The sequence below is a fragment of the Alosa alosa genome, chromosome 4 (genome assembly GCF_017589495.1).
Source record: "Alosa alosa isolate M-15738 ecotype Scorff River chromosome 4, AALO_Geno_1.1, whole genome shotgun sequence".
In the NCBI taxonomy this organism is placed as follows: Eukaryota; Metazoa; Chordata; class Actinopteri; order Clupeiformes; family Clupeidae; genus Alosa; species Alosa alosa.
This window is the reverse complement of record NC_063192.1, coordinates 7,731,580-7,755,518: the sequence shown is the minus strand read 5'-3', so window position 1 is coordinate 7,755,518 and position 23,939 is coordinate 7,731,580. Positions and strand designations below refer to the sequence as shown.

At 40.9% G+C, this 23,939-nt stretch overlaps 1 protein-coding gene across 3 annotated transcripts; it reads left to right on the top strand.

The window, feature by feature from the left end:
* Positions 1–7,373: 7,373 nt before the first annotated feature.
* Positions 7,374–23,939, top strand: tmem269 (transmembrane protein 269). Of its 3 annotated transcripts, none has more exons than XM_048241047.1 (6): positions 7,374–7,690; positions 8,579–9,195; positions 16,664–16,761; positions 17,381–17,524; positions 21,762–21,962; positions 22,187–23,939. In XM_048241047.1, the coding sequence occupies exons 2-6, from the start codon at positions 8,810–8,812 to the stop codon at positions 22,294–22,296; spliced, it is 939 nt and encodes a 312-aa protein (XP_048097004.1). In that variant the 5' UTR covers positions 7,374–7,690; positions 8,579–8,809; the 3' UTR covers positions 22,297–23,939. The 3 variants fall into 3 exon arrangements, with proteins under 3 accessions (XP_048097004.1, XP_048097002.1, XP_048097005.1); XM_048241045.1 differs by having other exon boundaries at positions 8,443–9,195; XM_048241048.1 differs by having other exon boundaries at positions 7,376–7,691; positions 9,049–9,195.

Below are 23,939 nucleotides of genomic sequence, written 5' to 3'. Positions count from 1 at the left end.
CATACTATGTGTCTATCCATTGTTTATATTCATACATAATTGTATATATTGATGTTTTTTCAATTCAGGTAGAATAAAATGACCTCTCCACTAAAAAAAAGAGTATTATGCCTAACTCACTGGCAAGCACTGTAGGATGGCGCTCCCAAGGTAATCCCAAAAAAGTTGACAGAATTACGCTGCTATTTTAAATCATATGGTGAGAAATGCAGGAACTGAAGGGCATGCCATTGACTCAGAGTGTTAAGGATGTAAAAATGATCAATCGTCACAACTGCGAACAAACGGAAAAAAAACGTCTGGGCATTAGCCTACTTAAATTCTAAAACTCTCCGAGGTAAGGGTGAGTAAAAGATATATGTTCATGTCATGTTTCCAAAATGTACCAATTGAAACTGATTCTTCACAGACTGCAAGTGCTTCTACGAGGACTAAATCAAGTGCCTTAAATCCACTTCTGGAAATATGCGCACCCACGTGACACACTCTACTTTCTCCCTCCCGCATCCTCCAAACACACCGCCTGCCCGATTTGTTGTACCTTTGTACCTGTTAAGGAAACCTACGCAGAAAAACAGGCAGTTTAGGTATAAAGTTCACTTCGAAGCTGTTTAATGAACTGCATTTATAAACTGCCAGTTCTGCTCCTCTGTCTCTCTGTGTTGGTTTATGTCCAGATGTCATTAATATATTATGCCGATTGCAGAGCATTTTTATGTGACAGTAGAGTTCCGTCTCTCGCTCAGTCAGTCTATCACACCCTCTCTCACTCTCAAGCGGATCAACATGCAGTTTATGTATGTAGTTCATAACACAGACTCTTGTTGTGAACTGCACAGTGCAATGCCCTTGGAAAAAAATAGAAAGACCACTGCGTCATTTCCGATGGAATATTCCAGCGAACCCAACCTTGGCTTTAAAAAGGACGCGCTGCACTTTTGCGCGCACTTTTTTTGACAGAATTTTATTACCGTCCCTAATGTACACACCTGTTTTCAAAAATACCAACTGACATTAACACTTAACACTCATATAAAGTCAGAATTGGCAAAACACCAACAAATTTACTCTCACATCAAGAAGTGTAAATTATCTGCTTGCATTTCTGCTGCATCTGCGCAGGTCCGTGCAGGTAAGTCTTCATAAGCTATACAACCGTCCTGTTGCGTCTTCAAGTAGCCTACTTATAGCAGGCCTGTTTGCAATTTAGCTTTTTTGCAATTCTAATACAAATTGGTCAGAGTTAATGATATAAACACGATGTTATAGACTGAGTTTTTTTAGTTAAATTACTAATGCAGGCAGTTAGCGGAGTGAGGTTTGAGGTCTTTGAGGTGATGGGCTTCAGTGGTCCTGATGAGAGTACCTGCTGTATGCAGAGTTGTCATGTCGGCTTAGAACATGTTAACTGCGGCATAATGTTTGGCTGGATATTTTACAAATGCATGTTTTTTTTTAAAAAGTGGGGTTTTGAAAGAGTCTAAAGATATTTTTCAAATATTATGCTTCCAAAGTGCTGTAGGATCCATTTCTCGACTTGTTTGGCAGCTTACTGATAATATAATTCCGTTCCAAATGACAAGTAGCTATCTCTTTTTATCGTATCTTCTATGACATTACTCAACCCTCTCTCGCGTGTGATAATGCAACAGCAATATTCCTCATGGAGTGAATTGATGATATTACAAGATTTTCTGACTGCTTGAGCACTTGAAACGCAATTAATAATGTTAACGGTGTTAACCCCAACACCACGATTTATTATAGCACTTAAGAGACAATTAGTCATGTTAATTCACCACTTATTTTTGTTTTGCTTCTGAACTAAAGACTAAAGAGATGATGGTGTGTGTGTGTGTGTGTGTGTGTGTGTGTGTGTGTGTAGTTGCTGTGCTGTGAACAGATTCCTAGGAAAAGAAACATGATCCTGTTGAGCTCCTCCTCTGGTACGTGCCTTTAATGATTAGTTTGCTTTTTTATTGTGTGAGCACAGACTGTGTGTTTCTAACGAGTCTAATACATGCCTGTTTGCACACCAAGCTTCTCTTATATGTAAAGTTCGGTGCTAAAATTTTTGACAACTTGCCACTCATAATGTGTCTTGTAGTCTTTGAATGAGTTGTAGTTATGGCTTTAGAATCCCTGTGTTGTGGTGGAGTTTATGTGTCTGAATGTTTGGGGGAATGATTTGTGTTTTTAAATTATGTGAGGCCTGTAGTTATTTGATATTGTGTGTGTGTGTGTGTGTGTGTGTGTGTGTGTGTGTGTACATACATTCACCCTGGCAGCTACGTTTTCCAGGTTAATGAATGAAGTAGGTTATGGTTAGCTGGCAGCCATCCCATAATTCCCCTTTGGTTAGTTGAGTTCACTGACTTGCCAAAATGGGAGAATAATTAGGCAACACATAATAGGCATACAATTGACAGGTGCAGCTTCACGTCATGCACACCCCACTGAGTGCTTGCCTTGATGAGTGTGTGTGTGTGTGTGTGTGTGGGTGTGTGTGGGTGTGTGTACTCCACATAGAGAGCTGTAAGAGCCCAGATGCATCCTGGGAGATCTGCCAGGAGGATCACCAAAGGCGATTCCCTGTAAACAAGTTTTATTTACACTCTAAACCTAAACAGTCATCTGAGCTTAACTCTGACTGACTACACAAAATAACAAGAAGTTCATGAGCGAGTATTCATCTTAAATTTAAAACAGGACAGAATAGAATTTGCAATAATGCTATCTCCCGCTCCAGCAGAGACTATAGTGTACTGTATAGATATGCAGTTTTATATGTATGCGAATGCTTGTACTCACTGTGTTGAGTCAGCTGGGTGCCAGTTTCACTACGCAAGGGCAAATTTGTCTGATTTTTTTTTCAAGAAATGGCTATACATAATAAATAACATTACACTAGTCTACTATTTGCAGTTTAAACTATGATTTGGCCATATTACGGGAAGTCTGGGAATGTTATGGACTTTCATTAAAATGTCAATGTAGCAAAGAGGATGAATAATTCTAAGTTCAGGTGCCATGAGGTTGTATCAGCCTACTATTCTTTGAGGTTAATTATAGTGGATGGAATCCACTATCTTGAAATCTCTTCCTTCTTCTTCTTATTATAACTTTTTCTTTTTACCTTTTCAAGAATGAATGCGACTCTAACCGCTTAACGTACAGACATGTTGAAATAACCGTTGTGTAGGTCTGGAGTTGGACAAGAGAGTTATTTCTTCAGATTTTCATAAAAGTTTATACTTTTTGAGAAATAGGGGATTAAAAATGTTAAAAAGCTCATTTTTCCCCCATAGACTTGAATGGCTGTGATGTCATAATGGCCTAAAGCCAGCTGCGCTCGTTAAGCTCCCAGAGTAGTTCCAGGGCTAATCAGAACACTGGCACAGGTGTCACCTGTGAATCAAACTGTCTCAGCTTCTAATGCATACAATCTGGTGCTCCCTAAAACTACACATCCTGTTTAAGTGCTTCCCATGTTTTCAAAATAAAAGTCACAGCCATATCTCATGCTTTGCGCATTATATCTCCAGAGCGGCTTGACGCATATGCTTCAAATTTGGTACAAGTGTTTGTATGGACTCAAAGATGAAGTGAGTTGATGTTAGAGGTCAAAGGTCAAAGGTCAAGTCCATGAATACTCTGAGCGCGATATCTCAAGAATGTCTTGACATACATGCCTGAAATTTGGTATGTGTTTGTATGGACTCAAAGATTAAGTGAATTGATGTTGGAGGTTAAAGGTCAAATGTCAAGGTCAAAAACACCTTGAGTGTTATATCTCAAGAACGCCTTGACACACAAGGTCTTTTGGTACGAGGATTTGTATGAACTCAAAGATTAAGTGATTCAATGTTTTTTTTCCAGGAATTTCCCTGGAAAAGACTACTTCAAGATATTAATACCCAAATATGGCCTCCAAGATAAGACTTTTCTGAGAGTGTAAAAATTATACAAAATCAAGGGTGAAAAAATGTATGAAAACATTGGAATTTAACAAAGATATTTTACAGGTCTTAGTTTTGGGACTTAAATATTAGGTAAACAAACTTTGAGCAAAATCTGCGGCAACCATTTCCTGGATTTTGTCTGATTTGACATCCATTTTCCTTATTGACATTTGCCTAAAACTTCAAAAACTTGCTTTAAACCTTCACGTTCCTCAATAATGTCAGATATACTATATAATGTGATTAAAGAAATTAACAAATGTACACACCATTGACACTCACCAAACTAGAATGTGGATGATTTAATTATCCTACTTTTACCCAATAAATCTGTACAACATAGTCTATGAGCAGTCTTATCATACTGGAAATCAATTGTGGAAGAGATAGGCAACATTTCTGCTCTTGTCCTGTATTAGACTGTTAGAAAACAAAAAAGCAAATGATGTTGACATGTGATGTTGTTATGACAACTCCTCATAAGATGTGCCAGGCTATTTGCCTAAGCATGTTAATGCAAGTGATGTGACAGTGGTATCCTATCTAAATAATGAGAGCTATTTGAAGCCGGATGCAGTGTGGAAAACTTACAAGTGGACGAGTGCTGCTGCGAGGTTGCTGTGCTGCTGTCCTTAATGGGTGTTTTCTTGCAGATGAAGAGTCACTCGACTGGCTTTGGAATCGCATGAAGTTCAGGGTACAAAACACTATAATGTAGGAATTTTGATCTAAAACTCTGTTACATGAATACCAGTGTAGCAGCATATGGCTAGTCTCACACCCAGACATACACATATTTATGCATGCATCTTTACACACACACACACACACACACACACACACACACACACACACACAACTACAGCAGGCTTCTACCCCAGAACATACACTGAGACACACTCCTACAGGAAGAGTGTTTTTCATTTCCATCCAGCGCCGTAAAGTGAACCCCAAGTGGACACAGGAGACATGTTGTGTGGGTGTGCATGTGTGCATGTTCATGCATTGTTTCTGTTGCTTCCTCATTCTTTTGCTCTGTTTTCCCTCTGTTCCAATTAGATTAATCTCTACACACTCCTACTCAGGAACACACACACACATACAGAGACACACACTGACCAATAGAGACAGAGGGTTCTTTGTTTTTTCCTTATTGAAAGGCAGCAGCAGCTCAGAGGCCAGTCTACAGGGTGCTGGGGTCTGGCTGCTGTGTTCTCTCAGAGACCAATGAGAGTCCACTTAAAACAGACACACACACACACACACACACACACAACACACTCTCTCTCCTGCACAAACTCTTCCCCACAATTACTTCCACACAGCCTAACACTTTTAAAAGCTATATTGATGTGAGGACTGCAAAGTTTCCTGGGGCATCATTTATAAAATTCAGCACAGATTCCATCCTAACCTTAGAATCTACGCACAAAAATATTCTGATTTGACCGTGTGCCGCAGGCGGCTGCTTATAAGTACAACCTCAAAACAGAAGAAGTTGGGACGTTGTGTAAAATCCAAATGAAAACAGAATGTGATAACATACAAGTCTCATAAACCTATATTTAGCAGCAAAAAGGACATAGACAACATATCAATGTTGAAAATTAACATTTGGACTATTTCATGGGAAATAATATGTTAATTTTGAATTTGATGCCAGCAACATGTTTCAAATAAAGTTGGGATGGGAGCATGTACCTCTGTGCTGCTTCATCTCTTCATTTAACAAAATTCTGTCAATGTTTAGGAACTGAGGAGACCAGTTGCTAGAGTTTTGAGAATTACATTTTGTCTCAATACTCCCCAATACAGGATTTCAGTTGCTCAACACAATGGGGTATTCTTAGTCATGTTTCCATTCCATTATGCACCTAATTGGACAAATCTGTACTGCAGACAGGCCATTTTAGCACCTGGACTCTTCCTCTGGAGCAATACTATTTAAATATGTGCAGAATTAATTTTGCCATTGTTTTCTGAAATATTCAAGGTCTTTCTTGAAATAGACATTACCTGGATGGCAGTATATGTTGCTCAAAACCTGTATGCATTATTCAGACTTGACTGTGCCTTGCCAGATGTGCAAGATGCCCATGCTGTAGGCACTAATGCTCCTCCACACAATCATGGATGTTGGGTTTCAAACTGAGCACTAAAACAAGTTGGATAGGTTGCATACTTGGATAGGCCCTCTCCTCTTTAGCCCAGATGAGTCCATGATTTCCGAAAAGAATGGCAAATTTTGATTGGTCTAACCACAGGAGCTTTTTCCATTTTACCTCAGTCCATTTTAAAAAGCTCAGGCCCAGTGTCTGTTTTGGCTGTTACAATCTTGGCTGCAGTTTTTCAGTTGAGTATCAAATAGACAATGGTTATCAGAGGTTTTCCCATACAATGACAGGACTGGAAACAGGTCTGGTGTTGATGCAGTGCCATCTGAGGTCCAAAAGACCACGGCCATCCAATTTGTTTTTCAGCTCTTTCCCTTATTTGCAAAGATTTCTCTGGATTCTTTGAATATTTTAATAATAGTATGTCCTGTAGATGATGAACTCCCCAAATACTTCAAGTTAAGAAGCATTAAAATTACATTGTGTCATCATTTGTGCACATAGGTTTACACAGAGTGATGAATACCTCTACATCTTTACTTCTAAGAGACCCTGCCTCTCTGGGATGCTCTTTTTCATACCCATGTTGCCAGTTACCCTAATTAGTTGTGAAACATTCCTCCATAACTAGTCCCAACTTTTTTTGAAAAATGTTGCTATCAAATTCAAAATTAATATAAATTTTCCATGAAATAGTCAAATTTCTCATATTCAACATTTGACATGTTGTCTGTGTCCGTTTTGCAACTAAATATGAGTTTAAGAGATTTGCAGATTATTACATTCTGTTTATTCACATTTTACAGAATGTCTCAACTTTTTCTGTTTTGGGGTTGTACCAACTTGCTTTGAGTTGCGTGCACGATGCTCCTTTGTTGTTCCACAATATTCCAAAAACGGTCAATGCAACATTATTCATGAATATCCCTGAATATTTATAATTGAACAATAAGCCCCAAGAGGTCGTATGTTCCAGTGATTTTAGAACAGCTAAGGGGTAACATAAGGTGTTCCGCGGCAATCAGCAAATCCAGCGAAAACAATAAAACATCCATGCATTATATGCCGCGGAACACCTTGCAGTCGAGAAAACAGTGGCCAATATGAGTTTTTAGCCAGCTATATATGAAAAAAAGAATGAACGCATGAATAATAACATATCTAACTAATCCAGTAATCACAGAGGTAGTCATGTTATGAAATGTTATGACTTATGTCTAAGAAACTTTGCAAAGGTTTTACGCATGGGTGAAAGGATGCGTAGAAATACGCATCTTTTCCTGCATAGATCTTTTTCTATAAATCCCGATGTTGGCAGTAACTGTTCAGCCCCGTCCCGTTTACGCATCTTTTTTTGTGTAGCAGCCTTTATAAATGAGGCCCCGGGTTAATAAGCATGCGGTTTTTCTCTGAATAATACCTTCTCACCTCGGCTCAACTCTACTCCACTCTACTCAGCTTTGGTGCCAGATGTTTCCTTTTCGACAGCAAAAAAGTAACCCCTTAATGTAGCTGGGTACCATAGCGTCTTGAGAGGAAGCTACCGTGGCGTCATTAACGCAGGATACACAGTAACAGCAATCGTAACAATAACAGCAATGGAGGAAATCAATGGTATTTAGTTTATGATTCTTAGTATGTGGCTGTTTGTGTTAATGTCAGTATTTTAATCCATGTCAAATTAATTCATGGATATAACGCTCGTATTTTACTGTGGTACGTTATTTCATTTTCAGAGTTTAATTTACGAACGTACCTGTTGTGAATAATAACTAATAGACTAATTGTGAATTACGTTAACGTGAATTGCTTGTGCTGGCACTAGAGAGTGTATACGATTCGTATATGTCTGAGGCTGACACTATTAGGGCTGAGCAAAGATTCCAGGGCGCTACGCACTTCAAAATGTACAATAGTGTGACGTCACTGCGCACCGCAGAGGCGCATTGAACACAGAGCTCGTTCGTTAATTCATGAATGGATAGAATGCTCTATCATGACTAGTATTTTACTGTGGTAGCCTACGTTATCCCATTTTCAAAGTTTATTTACCAACGTACCTGTTGTGAATAATAACGTGCGATAGCCTAATTGTGAATGGCGTTAACGTGAATTGCTGGCTGATTTGAACTAAGATTCCAGGGCGCTACGCACTTCAAACTGTACACTGGTGTGACGTCACTGCGCACCACAGAGGCGCACTGAACACAGAGCTGGTTTCATTGATATTTGATTGGGATTTCATTGATATTTGCATTGTTTCTAGAAATTGAAAAATTACCCCTCCCCCTTTCCTGAAATTTAAATCCAAGTTAATTGCATGACTGATCTTGGTTGAAAATAATTTCTAGACCTTCTCTATTTAGCTCTGCTCTAAGATCTCTGGGGCTGAGTTATTTAAAATGCCGGGCTTGTTCAGAACTTCTGCAGTACACAACAATGACAATAGTGACCAATCAGTAACCTGCAATACTTGCACGTCACCTTTTGGTATTGCCTCAGCTCGCTTGGAACCTCGACGGAGGTGATACCAAAAATAGTACCAGGTAAGTAAAGTAAGTAAGTATTTCATTTGTATAGCGCATTTTCTAGCACAATGGCAGCTCAGGTACCAGGTATGAGTTTTTCGTAGTGGAGAAAAAAGTGAGTAGAGTCAAGGCGAGTTTAGTAGGTACCATTCAGTGGAAAACCGGCAACAATGTGTCTTCTAGGCAGTACTGTGTTTGTATAAACATGTGTCTTGTGTCAGAAACAAACATGACAGACATTGAATTCTTTCATTCAGGTTATGAACGGTACAAAGCACATAGCACCTCTACACATAGTGTTATCACAAACACATACTTATGGATGCACAAACATCCACCCATAAACACACACACACACACACACACACACACACACACACACAAACACACACACACACACACCTGTGAATTTGATGAGTGTGTCTTTTGTTCCTGGCTTCAGGTTTTTTTCCCACCCACAAAACAGCTCTTCCTGTCAAAGAGCTCCGGCAGCCTCCAGCTCAAGGAGTTTGCCCGCAAGAATGCTGCCAACGTTCTCTCCGTCACCAACATGCTAATGGGCATGGCCTCCATCCTCAGCAGTCTGAATGGGTGAGTGGGCACCAGATGACACCCAGGGCCCTCGATTCAATGTCGGGCAAAGTCTTAAGTCTGACGTACAAATAAATCTGACTTGACTTGACTTGACTTCACGTGACCCCTGACCAAACATAATTCCCATTGCAAGACACGTATATGACACATAGAGAAGAACGTCAGACTTAAATCTTTGCCTGTTACTCAAGTTCAAGTTCAACTTCAAGTTTATTGTCATGTACTTATGAAATAAGGATTTATCAGTAATGAAATGTCTTATGCTCAAGAGCCAGCTCAACTTTAAAGAATACATTAAATAGTGGTAAAAAAAGGTATATGAATGGCTAATTAAACAGGACTGAAGTCTGAGTGAGTATTAAGGGAGAAAATGATATAAAAAGATAAAACTAAAGTGTCAAGTGCCATAAAAAACACTGAGGAGATGTGAGGTTGATGACATTAGGTATGGGGAAGAGTAAGTTAGGGGCTCTGGTAGGAACATTTTGTGACTGCAAATTTCTGTGTCTTGTTCAGAATATTGAAAGATAATATCACTCAACTAGAAAAGCATTTCCTGAAGGAAATACAGTGCATGCAAAGTTGTTGCTGGGTTTGTGCTAGGGTAATTATAGTGGTTGCTATGCTGTAAAGTGGTTGCTAGGCTGTTGCTAGGGTAATTATAGCGGTTGCTATTTTATAAAAGTGGTTGCTAGTTGGTTGCTAGGTTGTTGCTAGGGTACTTAAGATGGTTGCTAGGCTGTTGCTAAGGTACTAATAGTGGTTGCTATGCTATAAAAGGTGGTTGCTAGGCTGTTGCTAGGGTAATTATAGTGGTTGCTATGCTATACAAGTGGTTGCTAGGTGGTTGCTATGTTGTTGCTAGGGTACTTAAGGTGGTTGCTAGGCTGTTGCTAGGGTAATTATAGTGGTTGCTATGCTATACAAGTGGTTGCTAGGTGGTTGCTATGTTGTTGCTAGGGTACTTAAGGTGGTTGCTAGGCTGTTGCTAAGTTAATTATAGTGGTTGCTATGGTACAAAAGTGGTTGCTTGGTTGTTGCTAGGGTACTTAAGGCGGTTGCTAGGTTGTTGCTAGGGTACTTAAGTGGTTGCTATGCTGTTTCTAGGGTAATTATAGTGGTTGCTATGCTATACAAGTGGTTGCTAGGCAGTTGCTAGGGTAATTTTAGTGGTTACTACGCTATAAAAAGTGGTTGCTAGGTTGTTGCTAGGGTACTCAAGGTGGTTGCTAGGCTGTTGCTAGGGTAATTATAGTGGTTGCTATGCTATAAAAGTGGTTGCTAGGTGGTTGCTAGGTTGTTGCTAGGGTACTTAAGGTGGTTGCTAGGCTGTTGCTAGTTATTATAGTGGTTGCTATACTATAAAACTGGTTGCTAGGGTAATTATAGTGGTTACTACGCTATAAAAAGTGGTTGCTAGGTTGTTGCTAGGGTACTTAAGGTGGTTGCTTGGCTGTTGCTAGGGTAATTATAGTGGTTGCTATGCTAAAATAGTGTATATAGTAAAAAAAGTAGAAATAGTTAAAAGTTACGTGTCAGAATTTGAATCAAGTTTCTACGATAAGCGGTTCAAGTCAAATTAGGGCCTGGAAGAATAATAATAATAACTAGAAAAACATTTCCTGAAGGAAATACAGTGCATGCAAAGTTGTTGCTGGGTTGGTTGCTAAGGTTATATTATATATAAATTATAGTGTTTGCTATGCTATAAAGTGGTTGCTATGCTATAAAAGTGGTTGCTAGGTGGTTGCTAGGTTGTTGCTAGGGTACTTAAAGTGGTTGCTAGGCTGTTGCTAAGGTAATTATAGTGGTTGCTATGCTATAAAAGTGGTTGCTAGGCTATTGCTAGGGTAATTATAGTGGTTGCTATGCTATAAAAGTGGTTGCTAGGTGGTTGCTAGGTTGTTGCTAGGGTACTTAAGGTGGTTGCTAGTAGGGCTGTCACTTTATGTTCGAAAATCGAATGCACAATCGATTGGACCAAATAACACAAATTTCGAAAACTAAAATAGGGAATTGATTTTAACTAAATATTTACACTATTATTTTTAAACAAAATAAACAAATAAAAAGATAGATGTAACAAAATTCACAAACAAGAATATAAGAATATAAAAGAATTCCGAAGTGCAGTAACCAATTTTACGCACCGGGAACAGCTGTTTCAATCAGCTGCTGTGCTGCTCGTGTTTTGCCAAAAAATGGAGGACAACGCGATCAACCTGTGCGACATGTAGAGAGACGAGTGATAGGCCCTAATAACTTGAGGAGTTCGATGTGGAAGTACTTCGGATTTTTGGTATATCAAACTATGGAGAACAAAGCGGTAGGCTACGCAAACTGTGCAATCGAGTTCAACGTAGGCGAAATTTGTTTGACATTTCTAATCGTAGACACAGCTACGTTGAAGCTTGCAGTCATGTCACTGATGTAATGGCAGTCCACTCGGCTTACTGGTTTTCGAGAATGTTGCACTTCTGTTTGTCATTGTGCACGAAACTTCACGCCAATAAATCATCAGAAATATTGCTGGCTTGCGTCTACAAGCGAGCCAGATTGTATGCTTAAAGCCTGAGACAGAGTATATAGTTTAAAAGTTGAATTTAGATAGTGTAATGGATGTTGATAGACAGAAAGTTAAATGGATGTTGATAGGCAGATTGTTTAATGGATGTTGGTGGATAGTTTAATGGGTGGATGACTGAATGGTTTGAAGAGGATGAATGGATAGAAAGTTGGATGGAATGTGCCTTATATCCTTGTAGAATGGAGAGACACAGAGAGAGTTGCCCTAATTGAGCAAAAAGCAGTTGATACAGGTGCAATCAGTTTAACTGGCCCTTTGATGGGTCCTAGTTGAGCAGCTGAAGGTTGATACAGGTGCAAATCAAGTTAATTAGCCCATTGTGATGTCATCAGCTCAATGTTAACTCATTGAGTGCCTTTTCCTTCCCATGCGTTGAGTGCCAAAAACGTAATATTACGTTTTTAGCTTTTTTTAAAATTACGAAACTAGACACTCTAACACACCTTATATGTGATTTTGGGAACTCTGTGATTAATGGAAATGAAATATATGACAATCAAAAACTCATGAAAACGGACAATCTGGACATTTTATCTGGACATTTTATCATAACTCGGTTGCCGCTTTGGGTCGAATCAGTGACGCATGCACGTCAGGTCAAAACCAGGCCATTTTCGTGGGTCTATCACTAGGTGGCAGTCTCGCCAGGTCTCACTGATCACTTCCCGGAAAGTTTACACAAGTAAGTAACAGGCAACACTTCATATTTCATGTAAGACGTTATATCTCCATTTCTAGAAAAAAACAGCGATTTTGATAAAAACTAGCCACTGTTTAGCTTGGGATTTCTCAGGAACAGAGGCGTGTAGAAATACACGGTTTGCACCCACTGAGAGCTGAAAGTCTCACCTTTTAAACGAGCCATTGTATGTGTTCATAGCTATAACACAGAATGCTGTGGCTGTACAAAAATCATCAACAATAGTCTAGATTGCTGGCACTCTAGGACAAAACAGCTTGGCAGCTCTAGCTCCCCAAAACAGCTTGGCATTCAATGAGTTAAGTCTATGGGGGAAAATAAGCTTGTTTTTTATTAATCTATCAAAAAGTATAAAGTTTACAAAAGTTAAAAATACATTCCCCAAGTGTCCTTTTCAAGACCTAGTTACAAAGTTTGAACGAAGTTCAAGCCTAAGGAATAACAATACAGTGCATTTGCATGCACTGTAACTAGAAACGCAATTCCCAAGGAATTACCAGTGCATGAAAATGCAAAAGTTGTGATGTAAAATATCATGTATAGTTAAAATAGATAATAAAGAGCTGGTTACTGCGGTGATGCTAGAACAGACATGGTGGTTGCATAGCTTAATAAAAGTTGATAGTTAAAAGGAGACTGTTTAAAAGTTAAACATATAGTTTAAAAGTTGTTGTTAGACAGCTAGTTTAATAGATAGATAGTTTACAAGTACACTGTTTAAAAGTTGAATGTAGATAGTTTAAAAGTTGTTGATAGACGGCTAGTTTAATAGATAGATAGTTTAATGATAGTTTAAAAGTAGACAGTTTAAAAGTTGAAGGTAAATAGTTTAAAAGTTGTTGACAGACTGGAAGTTTAATGAATGTTGATATTCAAATAGTTTAATGGCTGTGTATAGGTAGGTATTTGACGATAACTGAGTTGGAATGGCTCTAATGTTTGCTAGCAGTTATGCTAACATTTTTAACTATGCTAGCAATGCTAACATGCTAACCATGCTACTTAGCCAACTTAGCTAATATTTTCTAGCAGTTTTGCTAAACATGCTAACTATGTTAGCAATGTTAACATGCTAACTATGTTAAGCATGCTACTTAGCTAATGTTTTCTAGCAGTTTTGCTAACTATGCTAACTATGCTATGCTACATGCTAACCATGCTACTTAGCTAACTTAGCTAACGTTTTCTAGCAGTTTTGTTAAATATGCTAACTATGTTAGCAATGCTAATATGCTAACCATGCTACTTAGCTAATGTTTTCTAGCAGTTTTGCTAAACATGCTAACTATGTTAGCAATGCTAACATGCTAACCATGCTACTTAGCTAACTTAGCTAATGTTTTCTAGCAGTTTTGTTAAAAATAATAACTATGCTAGCAATGCTAACAAGCTACAGTGGGTAGGAGTCATAGTTGATGAGAAGTGTTGACATAGTTGATGACAAGTTAAAAGTTGTTGATAGACAGCTAGTTTAATAGATAGATAGTTTAATGATAGTTTAAAAGTAGACTGTTTAAAAGTTGAATGTAAAAAGTTCAGTAGTTTAATGGGTTAAATTATTTAACAGTGGATTATTGTTGTGAGTCCTTTTATTTTGAAACAGTTTTGGGCAGAGGAAACAGTTGAATAGGATGTGTAGTCTTAATTGACCCAAATTGTATGCTTAAAGCCTGAGGCTGCAGGTGGCCTGAACACCTGGCATAGGATTCTAATTGCTTAATAGCCGTATTGTGATGTCACAATCACAATGTTAAGTCTATGGGGATTTTTTTTTTTATTCGTTTAAAAAGTATAAAGTATGAAGTTTCTAAGTTAAACTGTTCAAGAGAAATTGCGTACGGAAAAAGTGGTAAGCGGAATAATAATAAGAAGTTGAAGTTGCCTAGGAAGAACAGTACAGTGCATTTTCATGCACTGTAATAAAAATAAGTCCTATAAAAAAGTTTATTTGGTCATTTAATCTTTGTTGAAGAGGAAACTGTCACAAATTAAATTGCCTAAAGGAACATGTGTGAGACAGTTTGTGCCTTTGTTGTTGTTGAAAGTGCCTCTCCCCAGGAGCTCATAATTAACTCCATGGCATCTGCAGAAACATGAGACTGAGTTTCTAAAATATTGTGTCAATAGAAATCCAAAGTTATGGACATGCACAGTGGCCAATTAGAATCCATTTTAATTTCAATACAATGTCCTACAAAGACTTTTGATCATGATCTATTGTACAATAGTCATTCCCCTTTTTATGTGTTTTTATTCACGGCTGTCGATGGATCCACCACACTGAAAATAGTAGACTTCTCACAATAACCCAAAGACGAGGTAGAAATTTACAGCAACTGGCCTATATAGAATAATTTTCATGCCATGCCTTTCAAATGTTTTGCAGAGGAATGCAAACTTCTGTGAGGGAACAAGAGGAGACAAAGGATGGCAAAGGCAGTGCTTAGGTCTTTCTACAAAATAGATCAGAATAGCTTCCCACCATAATCTACTGTAAAGGATTATGTAGAACATTTTGATATTTAAGATGTAGTGGATATGTACTGTGGCTCTGTAGGTATTTTTGTGTGTCTAAAGTGAGATTTGGTTAGGGGGTGGCCATAGATCATTTTGACAACCAAAGGCTCAAGGTGTGTCTTACTCCAACCTTGCCTCAGCAAATGCACCATGATTTTTACTCATTCCCACCCCCTAGTGGCCAGATCTCAAAACAGCCATCTGTTTACTTCTTCAAATATGAGGCTGAAAATCCCAAATGCTTCTTGTGTGAGACTGAGAAGCGAAAGCACAGTAGGATAGCAGAGCACTGTGACGAGCGTACTGGTCTGCAGGCGCCAGCTTATCAGAAGGCAGACATGAGCTCACATGACAAAGAGGCGTGGCTGATGTATGACAGGAATTTATGACACCGTATAAGTTCAGCCTATGTTTTTTAGCTAATAATTAATCACCAGAGTATAAGAAACTCGTAAGGATATACTTCCCTGGAAGCTATTTCTACCAGAAAGACTCGGGGAGGTACAATAACGGTTAACACATGTTTTAATCCATCAAAGGATTTACAAAAGACATGAGCAACAATGAGGTAGTCTTTGGCATAGGCCACGTCCTCGGTCCAAGTCACTGTGTGTGCAGACCCTTGCAGATCCTGCCGTAATGAGACGGTAGGGGTGGCTGGACAAGGTTAAACTGGTGGTGGTTAGGGAGGGAGGGTGGGAACATCGAAAAACCGGCACCTGAAAGCAGCAGGCAGGTGCAAAGTCATGTCATTATTAAGACTGATGCAGACTGGTGATTGGTCGGAAGTAATGAATGAATGAGTGATGTATTGATTCTTCCTGGCAGAATGTAATGCTTCCATTTATCAGTCATGGAAGTCTAAGTCTAATGTAATTTACCATAAACCTGAACCTACACACTAATTTTTCAGTTAAGACTCATTAGCCTAAGACATTAATCATTAAATTGACCTGCTCATGCTACGTCAACACAATTGATCACATAGTCCTGTAAATCATGTCATGATTACACCTGTACTCTTATCTCCAAATCCCTGAGCACCAAGCACTGGACACGTCACCTCTGAAATGAGAATAGCCTCAAACCCAGGGAAATAGAGAGATGTTGGTCTTATCCATGTGATAAATTGGTCGATCAGATAAATGATCCAAGCACCAGGGATGAGGGAGCCAGCACTCTGTCACCCCATGTGTATGTGTGATGACTGAGGTCACCCGCACAATTAGAATCAGTGATTACTGTAAACTTAGTGACCTTTGTGTGTGTGTGTGTGTGTGTGTGTGTGTGTGTGTGTGTGCCGTGTCCCATCTAACACCCCACCCCCACTAAGATTTTTACTGGCCAGGACCTTGTATATATTTACAGGCTCAGAAAAGTTACTTTTACACAGAGCTGTTTATTTATTACATTGTTATGAGCTCCCCCTTTATTTTAGTAACCTCACATGCTTAGCCTCAAACGGTTAGCATCACAGGTGAGCTGAGCTGACTTGTGATGGTGAATGGCGGAAAGATGAATTGGGGCAGATCCAGGATTGTTTTTTTTGCTAGTCTATCCCCTGATGTGTACGTTTGGGCCATGAACTAATGAACTAAAGTGTGTTTATCAGTTTTCATGTGGTCACATTGCACTTGTGCTTGCACTCTCTCTCCCTCCAGTCACCAGTACGCTGCCTGCTGGCTGGTCCTCATTGGTTACCTCCTTGATCTGGCTGACGGGGCAGTTGCCAGGAGACTTAATGCCTGCTCAGCGCTGGGTAAGTGCAGAACACCGTTAGAGGGGCTCTTTATGGGGGGAACCACAACATATTTTCACATGTGTTTGTGTGTATGAGAGAGAGAGAGAGAGTGAGAGATGTGTGTGTGTTTATGTGCGTGTGTGTGTGAGAGAGAGAGTGTGTGTATGTGTGCAGGGGTGCAGTAACGTATTTCCCAGCAGCCTGAAATAGCTCTGTGGCGGTCAGTCACTCGTGAGTCACCGCTGGGGTGTTTTGTCCGCGGGAACAATGCCCCTGGATGCAGCAGGCCACAGCGGGATCAGGCGGCCATTGTGCATCTGATCCGACTCTATGGGATCACAGCATTCCATGCATGGCCCAAATGCCTCGGCCTGAGCCGTGGAATTCTGTTGCGCTCCATCACGCCACGACGATGGCCTGCGCAAAAACAGCCCGGCCGCTTCCAGGAATAAAGAAATGTTTTGGGAATTTTGTTTACAAAGGGAGAGGCTGACGCAGACATTTTGCACACATGCTCACACATACATACACTCTTCCATACACTAATGAGCAGATCCATATTGTGCCCGTGGACTCATTTATTCCTGTCTTGTGTGTGTGTGTGTGTGTGTGTGTGTGTGTGTGTGTGTGTGTGTAGGTGCTAAGCTTGATGACTTTGCAGATTTCACCACATTTGGGATTGCTACCTCGCTGCTCTTGAGAACCGAGAGCCTTCTGGACAACCTCCTGTGCATGTGCTACGTCCTCTCAGTGTTCACTCGCCTTTGCTTCTTCTCCAGTGGTAAGCAGCCTCTCTCTGTCTGTGTGTGTGTGTGTGTGTCTGTGTGTGTGTCTGTGTGTGTGTGTGGATGTATTTGAGTTTATGGGTTGATACTTCAAGACAGTTACGATCAAGTGCACAATCAACACATTGTCAATCTCTCCACATATAATTTATTTATAAGGGCTTTATAAATGATGTAGATGCGGCGTATAACTGAGTCATATCGTGCCAGCCAGGGCCAAGTCAACATCACCATCAGACTAAAAATAAAACATCATCTCCACACAAGGAATGAAGAAGTCTCCAACTTAGCCAAAGTTTAATAAGCAGTCCTTCTACATTATGCCCTGCTGTGAGATGAACGATGGTGTTAGTCTTCATCACTTCATTACATATCTCCCGTAAGAAAGATGGCCGTCTCAGTGCAGCTGCAGGAGAGAGAGACCCTGGGAATGAGTCCTATAATCTGAGAATGGTGTCCACACGAGACTGCTGAGAACGTCATTGTTCCGCAAGCGTTCAGCTGCCCGTGACACACAGGGCTGTTCGACACACACACACACACACAGGCCCTCTGGTGGAGCTGTCAGGAAGACTTGTGGCCTGGTCGTGCTTTCTCCCCCTCGGGCAGGAGGCTTAGGGCCCCCCTCCCCTCTCTCAGTGGGCTATGGAGGTTAAAGAGGACAGGCAAGTGGAGGAGTGGAGGCCTAACTGGCATCAGGTTTAGAGATGGTCCTGTTCCCAACTTCCCATCCAAGTACGAAACAGGCCCGACTCTGCTTAGCTTCCGAGATCAGACGAGAGCGGGCATGCTCAGTGTGGTATGGCCGTAAGCAATTAATGCCGGACATCTTCATCAACCTTAGCTGGTCTGCATGCATTCAGGTGAATGTAGACTAAATGTCTTTATCAAAAAAGAAAAAGCTTATAGCACCTGATATTCCCAGGCGGTCTCCCATCCAAGTACTAACCAGGCTAAACACTGCTTAGCTTCTGAGATCAGACAGAAGTGGGTGTGCTCAGTGTGCTATGGACGCCTGAGCCGGACATCTTCATCATCCCCACCCAGGGACTGACCACAGAAGCTGAACCCACTAACAAGTGGTATCTATGGAAGGTGTGCATGGAAGACTCTCTCTTACATGGTTCATTGTTTAGGGCAATACAGCTGCCAAATAGGCCATCCTTATTTAATAAAGCCGTATAATTTCATTGGAAAATTCAAATAACTTGCTGAGGTAAAATCTTCTTTTACAGTATGATAGAATGCCAAGGTGTGACATGAAGAATAGAGCTGCTTGTTAAATCATGATGCCTCTGAGATTTTACATTGTATTATATTGCATCCCTAGCTGTGTCACAATAGGAGACCATTGCAATGTCTTTGACATAAAGAGCTATTTCAGGGTTAGAGAAATCCTTTAGCTAGGTCTCAACCAATTACCCAGGAATGTCATTAGTGGCTGAGTTAATGTGTGTGTGTGTGTGTGTGTGTTTTTGTGTGTGTGTGTGTGTTTTGTGTGTGTGTGCGTATGTGTGTGTGTGTTTGCGTGGGGGTATGGGGTGTGGAGGAGATCTCTGTCTCAACCCTATGAGCATATTAGAGGATATTCAGCGTTCCGTATTGGTTGAAAGTCGCCTTTGCTGGAATCCCATTAACCAGCGCCTCCCTGGCGACACACACAAAAGTAAATCCCGTCTGTGGGATGGCGTTCAAGCCTAATTAAGGCTGAGACAGACACCTGGAGCCAAGTCGGAACCCACCCAGCCAAACACATCCAGAGCACCTGGTCCTGCAACATCCGACATGTGTAAGGTGCACAGCATAGCCTCATTAAAACTACTCGGCCACAGCCTGAACAAATACCCACTTCAGTTCACTTCATTTATTTGTAGCCTAATGGAATGGTTTGCTGCTCTGTGTTACTGACAAATGTTAGGAGTAATACTTGGATTTGTCAACGATTTTCCATGCAGGAAACTCAGCACTGAATGAAGAAAGCATAAAGAAAACTGGTAATAATGACATGAATATTCTGTGCCGGTCTCCCTACATATTAACAAAAAGAATTTGCTAGCTTTGTTAAAACGATACCATTACATTATGTTATTGACTGACTCCTGCCAAATGGCATTCACTATTTCAGTATGAGTGGCAGATTTGAAAAGGGTCAAAGACCCCAACCCGGAAAGCCTCAGAGCCTTGCCAGTCTGAATATATTCGACCCACTTTTAATACATTTACATATAAACATCATATGTTCAACAGACTGAAAAAAAAAAAACCCTCATAACGCATTCTTACCCAGCAAAAGCTGTCTGTCGTGCTAAATATAGCTCTCAGACACCCATAGGATTGGCTTTCAGTGAAAGAGCTTCATCACACACTATCCACGAATCCTTAAAGTCAGTCTAATAGCCTACATTACAGCCTATATCTTGTAAACTAAGAGTAAGTAATACAGTACAAATGCCTGGGTAAGCCCAAGTAGCTGGCTGTTGTTTTAGGTTATGTACGCGTGGGTGGAAGTCGATATGTTCTGTGTGGAGAGTGTGGAGAGCAGTGGAAATTAGTTTAGTAATCCTCGTAGTTCACTGAATACACATGCCATCGTTAATAAAAAATTTACCAAACATTTCCACCCTCATCAAGTTGTTCCAGCTACAGGCGCAGACATAACATATTCATAAGGAGAACAAGACTGAACATGCACAGACACACACACACACACACACACACACACACACAGACACACACACACACACACACACACACACACGGGGGCGGGGAGCCATGTCAACACCAAGGCACCCCAGGCACACTTCCCCAGTGAGTAGCAGGCAGTGCCAGAGCTCAGAGCTCCGCACCCTCCTCACCTCAGCATCTCTCTGGAACATTTTTATTTTAAGACCAAAGATATAATGCTAATGGATCGCCAGCATTTCATTTCACAATCAACCCCTGACATAGGTTTGGTCAGAATGTAATCCATTGGTGGCAATGAGCATTAATGGGCAAAAGGGTTTATTCTTTTCCCCGTAAAACATGTTACTATGGTAACAGTGTTAAGGGGGGGGGGGGGCTCTAGAACGAGCTAAAGGAATCACTAACAGACATGCTGTAGTCGTTTAACAAGTTTTAAAACCTACAAGGTATCTGCTATTTACAGTACGTACTTGTTCATTTCCACCCCTTGTGTTTGAACATGAGAAACTGAACATGAAATAAAATATGACATTTCAGAACTGGGGTTTCTCCTTGATGAAACACACAGGCAGCTAGAAACACACAAACACATCAAACACATTTGTGGGCAAAAAAATAATAATATTTGTTCAGATTTTGTTTTACTTAATGTGTAGGCTTTCATATCTGCTTAACCTTAAAAAGCAGTTTTAAGTTCACCTTAAAAAGTATTGTAATTCCCAACCCCCTATTATTGATTGGATTTTACTGTTTCCGGCTAGTGTAGCGCATGTTACAAAGTGTCGAACAGAATGTCCCTATCCGGTTTGTCATCAGTTTCTCTTTTACAGATTGCGCATTCATGGAAGCGCCTTCTCATGGGAACACTAACTCCTCTCCTTCAACACTGTCGCTGCACGTAATTGTGTACTCAGTAGGTTGGGCATGAAGTCTGTTTATAATGTCCTAATTCCTTAAACTGCACATAATGACTTGTCGTCTTGTCATTTTTGACACATACAGAATATACTGTGTCTAAGTCGTTAAGTTTTAAGACTTAAGACTTAACTTCAACTGTTAAGTGGAGACTCAATTCAAATTCAGCTAGGGGTGAAGTTTAACATAAAGAGTCCTTATAACATAAGGGTCAGAACATGGGGGTTGACATCAAATTTTCTGTGACGTCTTGTTTGGTTCAACAGATATGATGCAAAATACATAATTCGGTTAGGGCGGACATAGTGGCGCCATTTCTGAAAATGTTGACGGCCCCAAACTGTACAAGTGTACCAAGTTTCATGCTTTTATGAAAAGGGGACATAATCCTTTCACATATCACCCTGACTACTAGACTAAAACCTTTTTCTCAATGGAAATGTCCATTGAATTTCTTTTTTAGTCCAGGACTAGGCTTAATCCATGTACAGTAAGCCATCCCAAAGCCCTATGGTCCAGTCGTACATCACAGAAACCGTGACTCAAGTCAGACTGGACTCCAGGTAATGCCCTTGCTTTTCTGTCTGCGTCCCCACCCTAACCAAACACCCTTTCCTGCTCTGTCCACTGCAGGAATCCCCTTCATGTACCGTGGCCTCCCCTGCATCTACTCCTCGGCCATCCTGGCCTGTGTCTCGCTGCTCTCTGGTGGCCACATGGTGGTCCTGCGCGTCACCGCCATGGCCATGATCCTCTTCATGATTAGCCAGACCTTCTACCCCCATGACCGCGTGCTGGAGTCCCAGGCCTGGAAGAAGGTCGTCTATGCAGGAGGTACAAACACACACACACACACACACACAGTGGATGATTCTCATTTCCACAAGGTTGCCTGTAGAAACGATGAAAAGGTGATCCTCACAAACACCCAAACATAATGACACAATGAGCACGGGAGGACATGTAATGAACATGGCAGTGTTGTTTCATCAGCATCTTGCCCTGATTGCAGGATGCGCTGCTATATCATGATGTTGGGTGTGTGATCTCCTCCACAGGCATCATCATGGTGTTCTGCTCTTCCTTCCCGCCGGCGTGCGTCTACTACCTGCTGTGGTCCATGTCCTACATCCTTTTCCCTGCCTCCCTCTGGAGCTGCAAGGTGTAGAGGGAGCAACGGCCATTTTGTACACTCAGACACTAGAAAAGGGCCTATGCGATGGCCAATCGCATCTTCTGCTGCTTGTTGCCATGGAGAATCCAAACCCCACTCAGTCTCAGGCCCCTGGGGGAAGTGTTTGCCCCCTCCCCTCCCCCCTTCATCTCTTGTCAGTCTCAAGGTGAAACAGCGGCTCCTGAAGTCGTCCTATTTGGCCAGACTCATGGAAACATCCATGGGCATTTTGAATGTTTTGTTTGTGTTGCTTTTTTCCCCTTCCTTATGATCTCCTCCCTGTAGAGTAAAGGATGGGATGATTAAGGTGAAGATTTCCTCTGCAGGCTGCCTCAGATATACTGCCATGGCCCAGAGACGCCCCTGCATTGGTGTCTCAGAGTGTCACGTCCATCCTGTCCACACTATGAGAGAGAGAGAGAGAGAGGGAGAGGTTTATCTCCTGGCTGTGACTTCTATGGACCTGTTGTTGATCTTTTGGTGTTTCACAATATAGAATGAAAATTGCACCCAATCAGAAATTTTGTCGGCAGTGTTAAGAGATAGCTAGTTTGCTGTGCTCTTTCTGTGGGTTTACATGATTTTCAGTATTTAACATAATGCAGACGAAACATTTTACATAAACACATGTAAATCGAATACACAAGATAATTGGCCAGTGCACGATAAAAGCATGACAAGAAAGTGGTGTTTATTGACAATGTTACACCAATTGTACTTGTTATGAAGCAATGGGTGGGATGATTTTAAACAGATTATTATTCTTTATTCAATTACTTTTGTGAACTGTGGAATATTGTTGATGAAAAAATACAACCTCTAGATACCCTCCTGTAGGCCCAATACTGTATGGGGCTGAACTGACAGCACCTCCAATGTAGTGTGTGTGTGTGTGTGTGTGTGTGTGTGTGTGTGTGTGTGTGTGTGTGTGTGTGTGCGTGTGTGTGTGTGTAAATGGTAAATGTCCCTGTTAAGAAACAGCTGACATGGCTGCAATGATGAATCTACCTGACTATGAAGCCACCATCCTCCCTGGCCATCCTTGTCCATCATAAACCCCAGATCCACAACAGTGTTGGACTGACCCTACACCACGCAGTCACTCTGTGCTGTGTTTTGTATGGACCTTGTGGTGAGATGGCGTGTGTGCACAGATAGTCCTACCCGTGTGGGAGTGCTTTGACTGTTTGTACTGGACTGTAGTTGAGTGTTCGCTTGGTTTCATTTCATGAGAATTCCGCCTCACAGACATGTCGTGACATCTGTGTTGGGAGCATGGTAGGCACCTCATCAGGAGAGAGTATGGACACAGACAGACCACTGGCACTCCACACACATTCCACTGTTGAAGCTCACCGTGATGGCCAACGGATTTATTTTTCTTTCTTTTTTTTACTTTTTGTTTGTGCTTGGGTTCCATAATAGTTCAAGAGAGTTACTAGAACTGTGTTGTACTTTTCTAAGCTCACATGATCTGGTGCGTATTTGATGTTTCTGTAATTCCAAATTAGTTTGTGATTTTAGAGTCCCTACGGATGACAAAATCCCCCTGGATGAACATACTGAGATTTACACTCTGTGTAGCAAACTGATCTTCATGGGGCAGGATGATGGTTATTAAAGACTCATTAATCTTG

Excerpts from the sequence above, each read along its gene's own strand:
- tmem269 (XM_048241047.1), top strand. The coding sequence starts at position 8,810 with ATGTGTCTTGTGTCAGAAACAAACATGACAGACATTGAATTCTTTCAT. Across the intron at positions 9,196-16,663 it reads ATCCTCAGCAGTCTGAATGG|TCACCAGTACGCTGCCTGCT; the intron begins GTGAGTGGGCAC and ends CTCTCCCTCCAG. Across the intron at positions 17,525-21,761 it reads CCTTTGCTTCTTCTCCAGTG|GAATCCCCTTCATGTACCGT; the intron begins GTAAGCAGCCTC and ends TGTCCACTGCAG.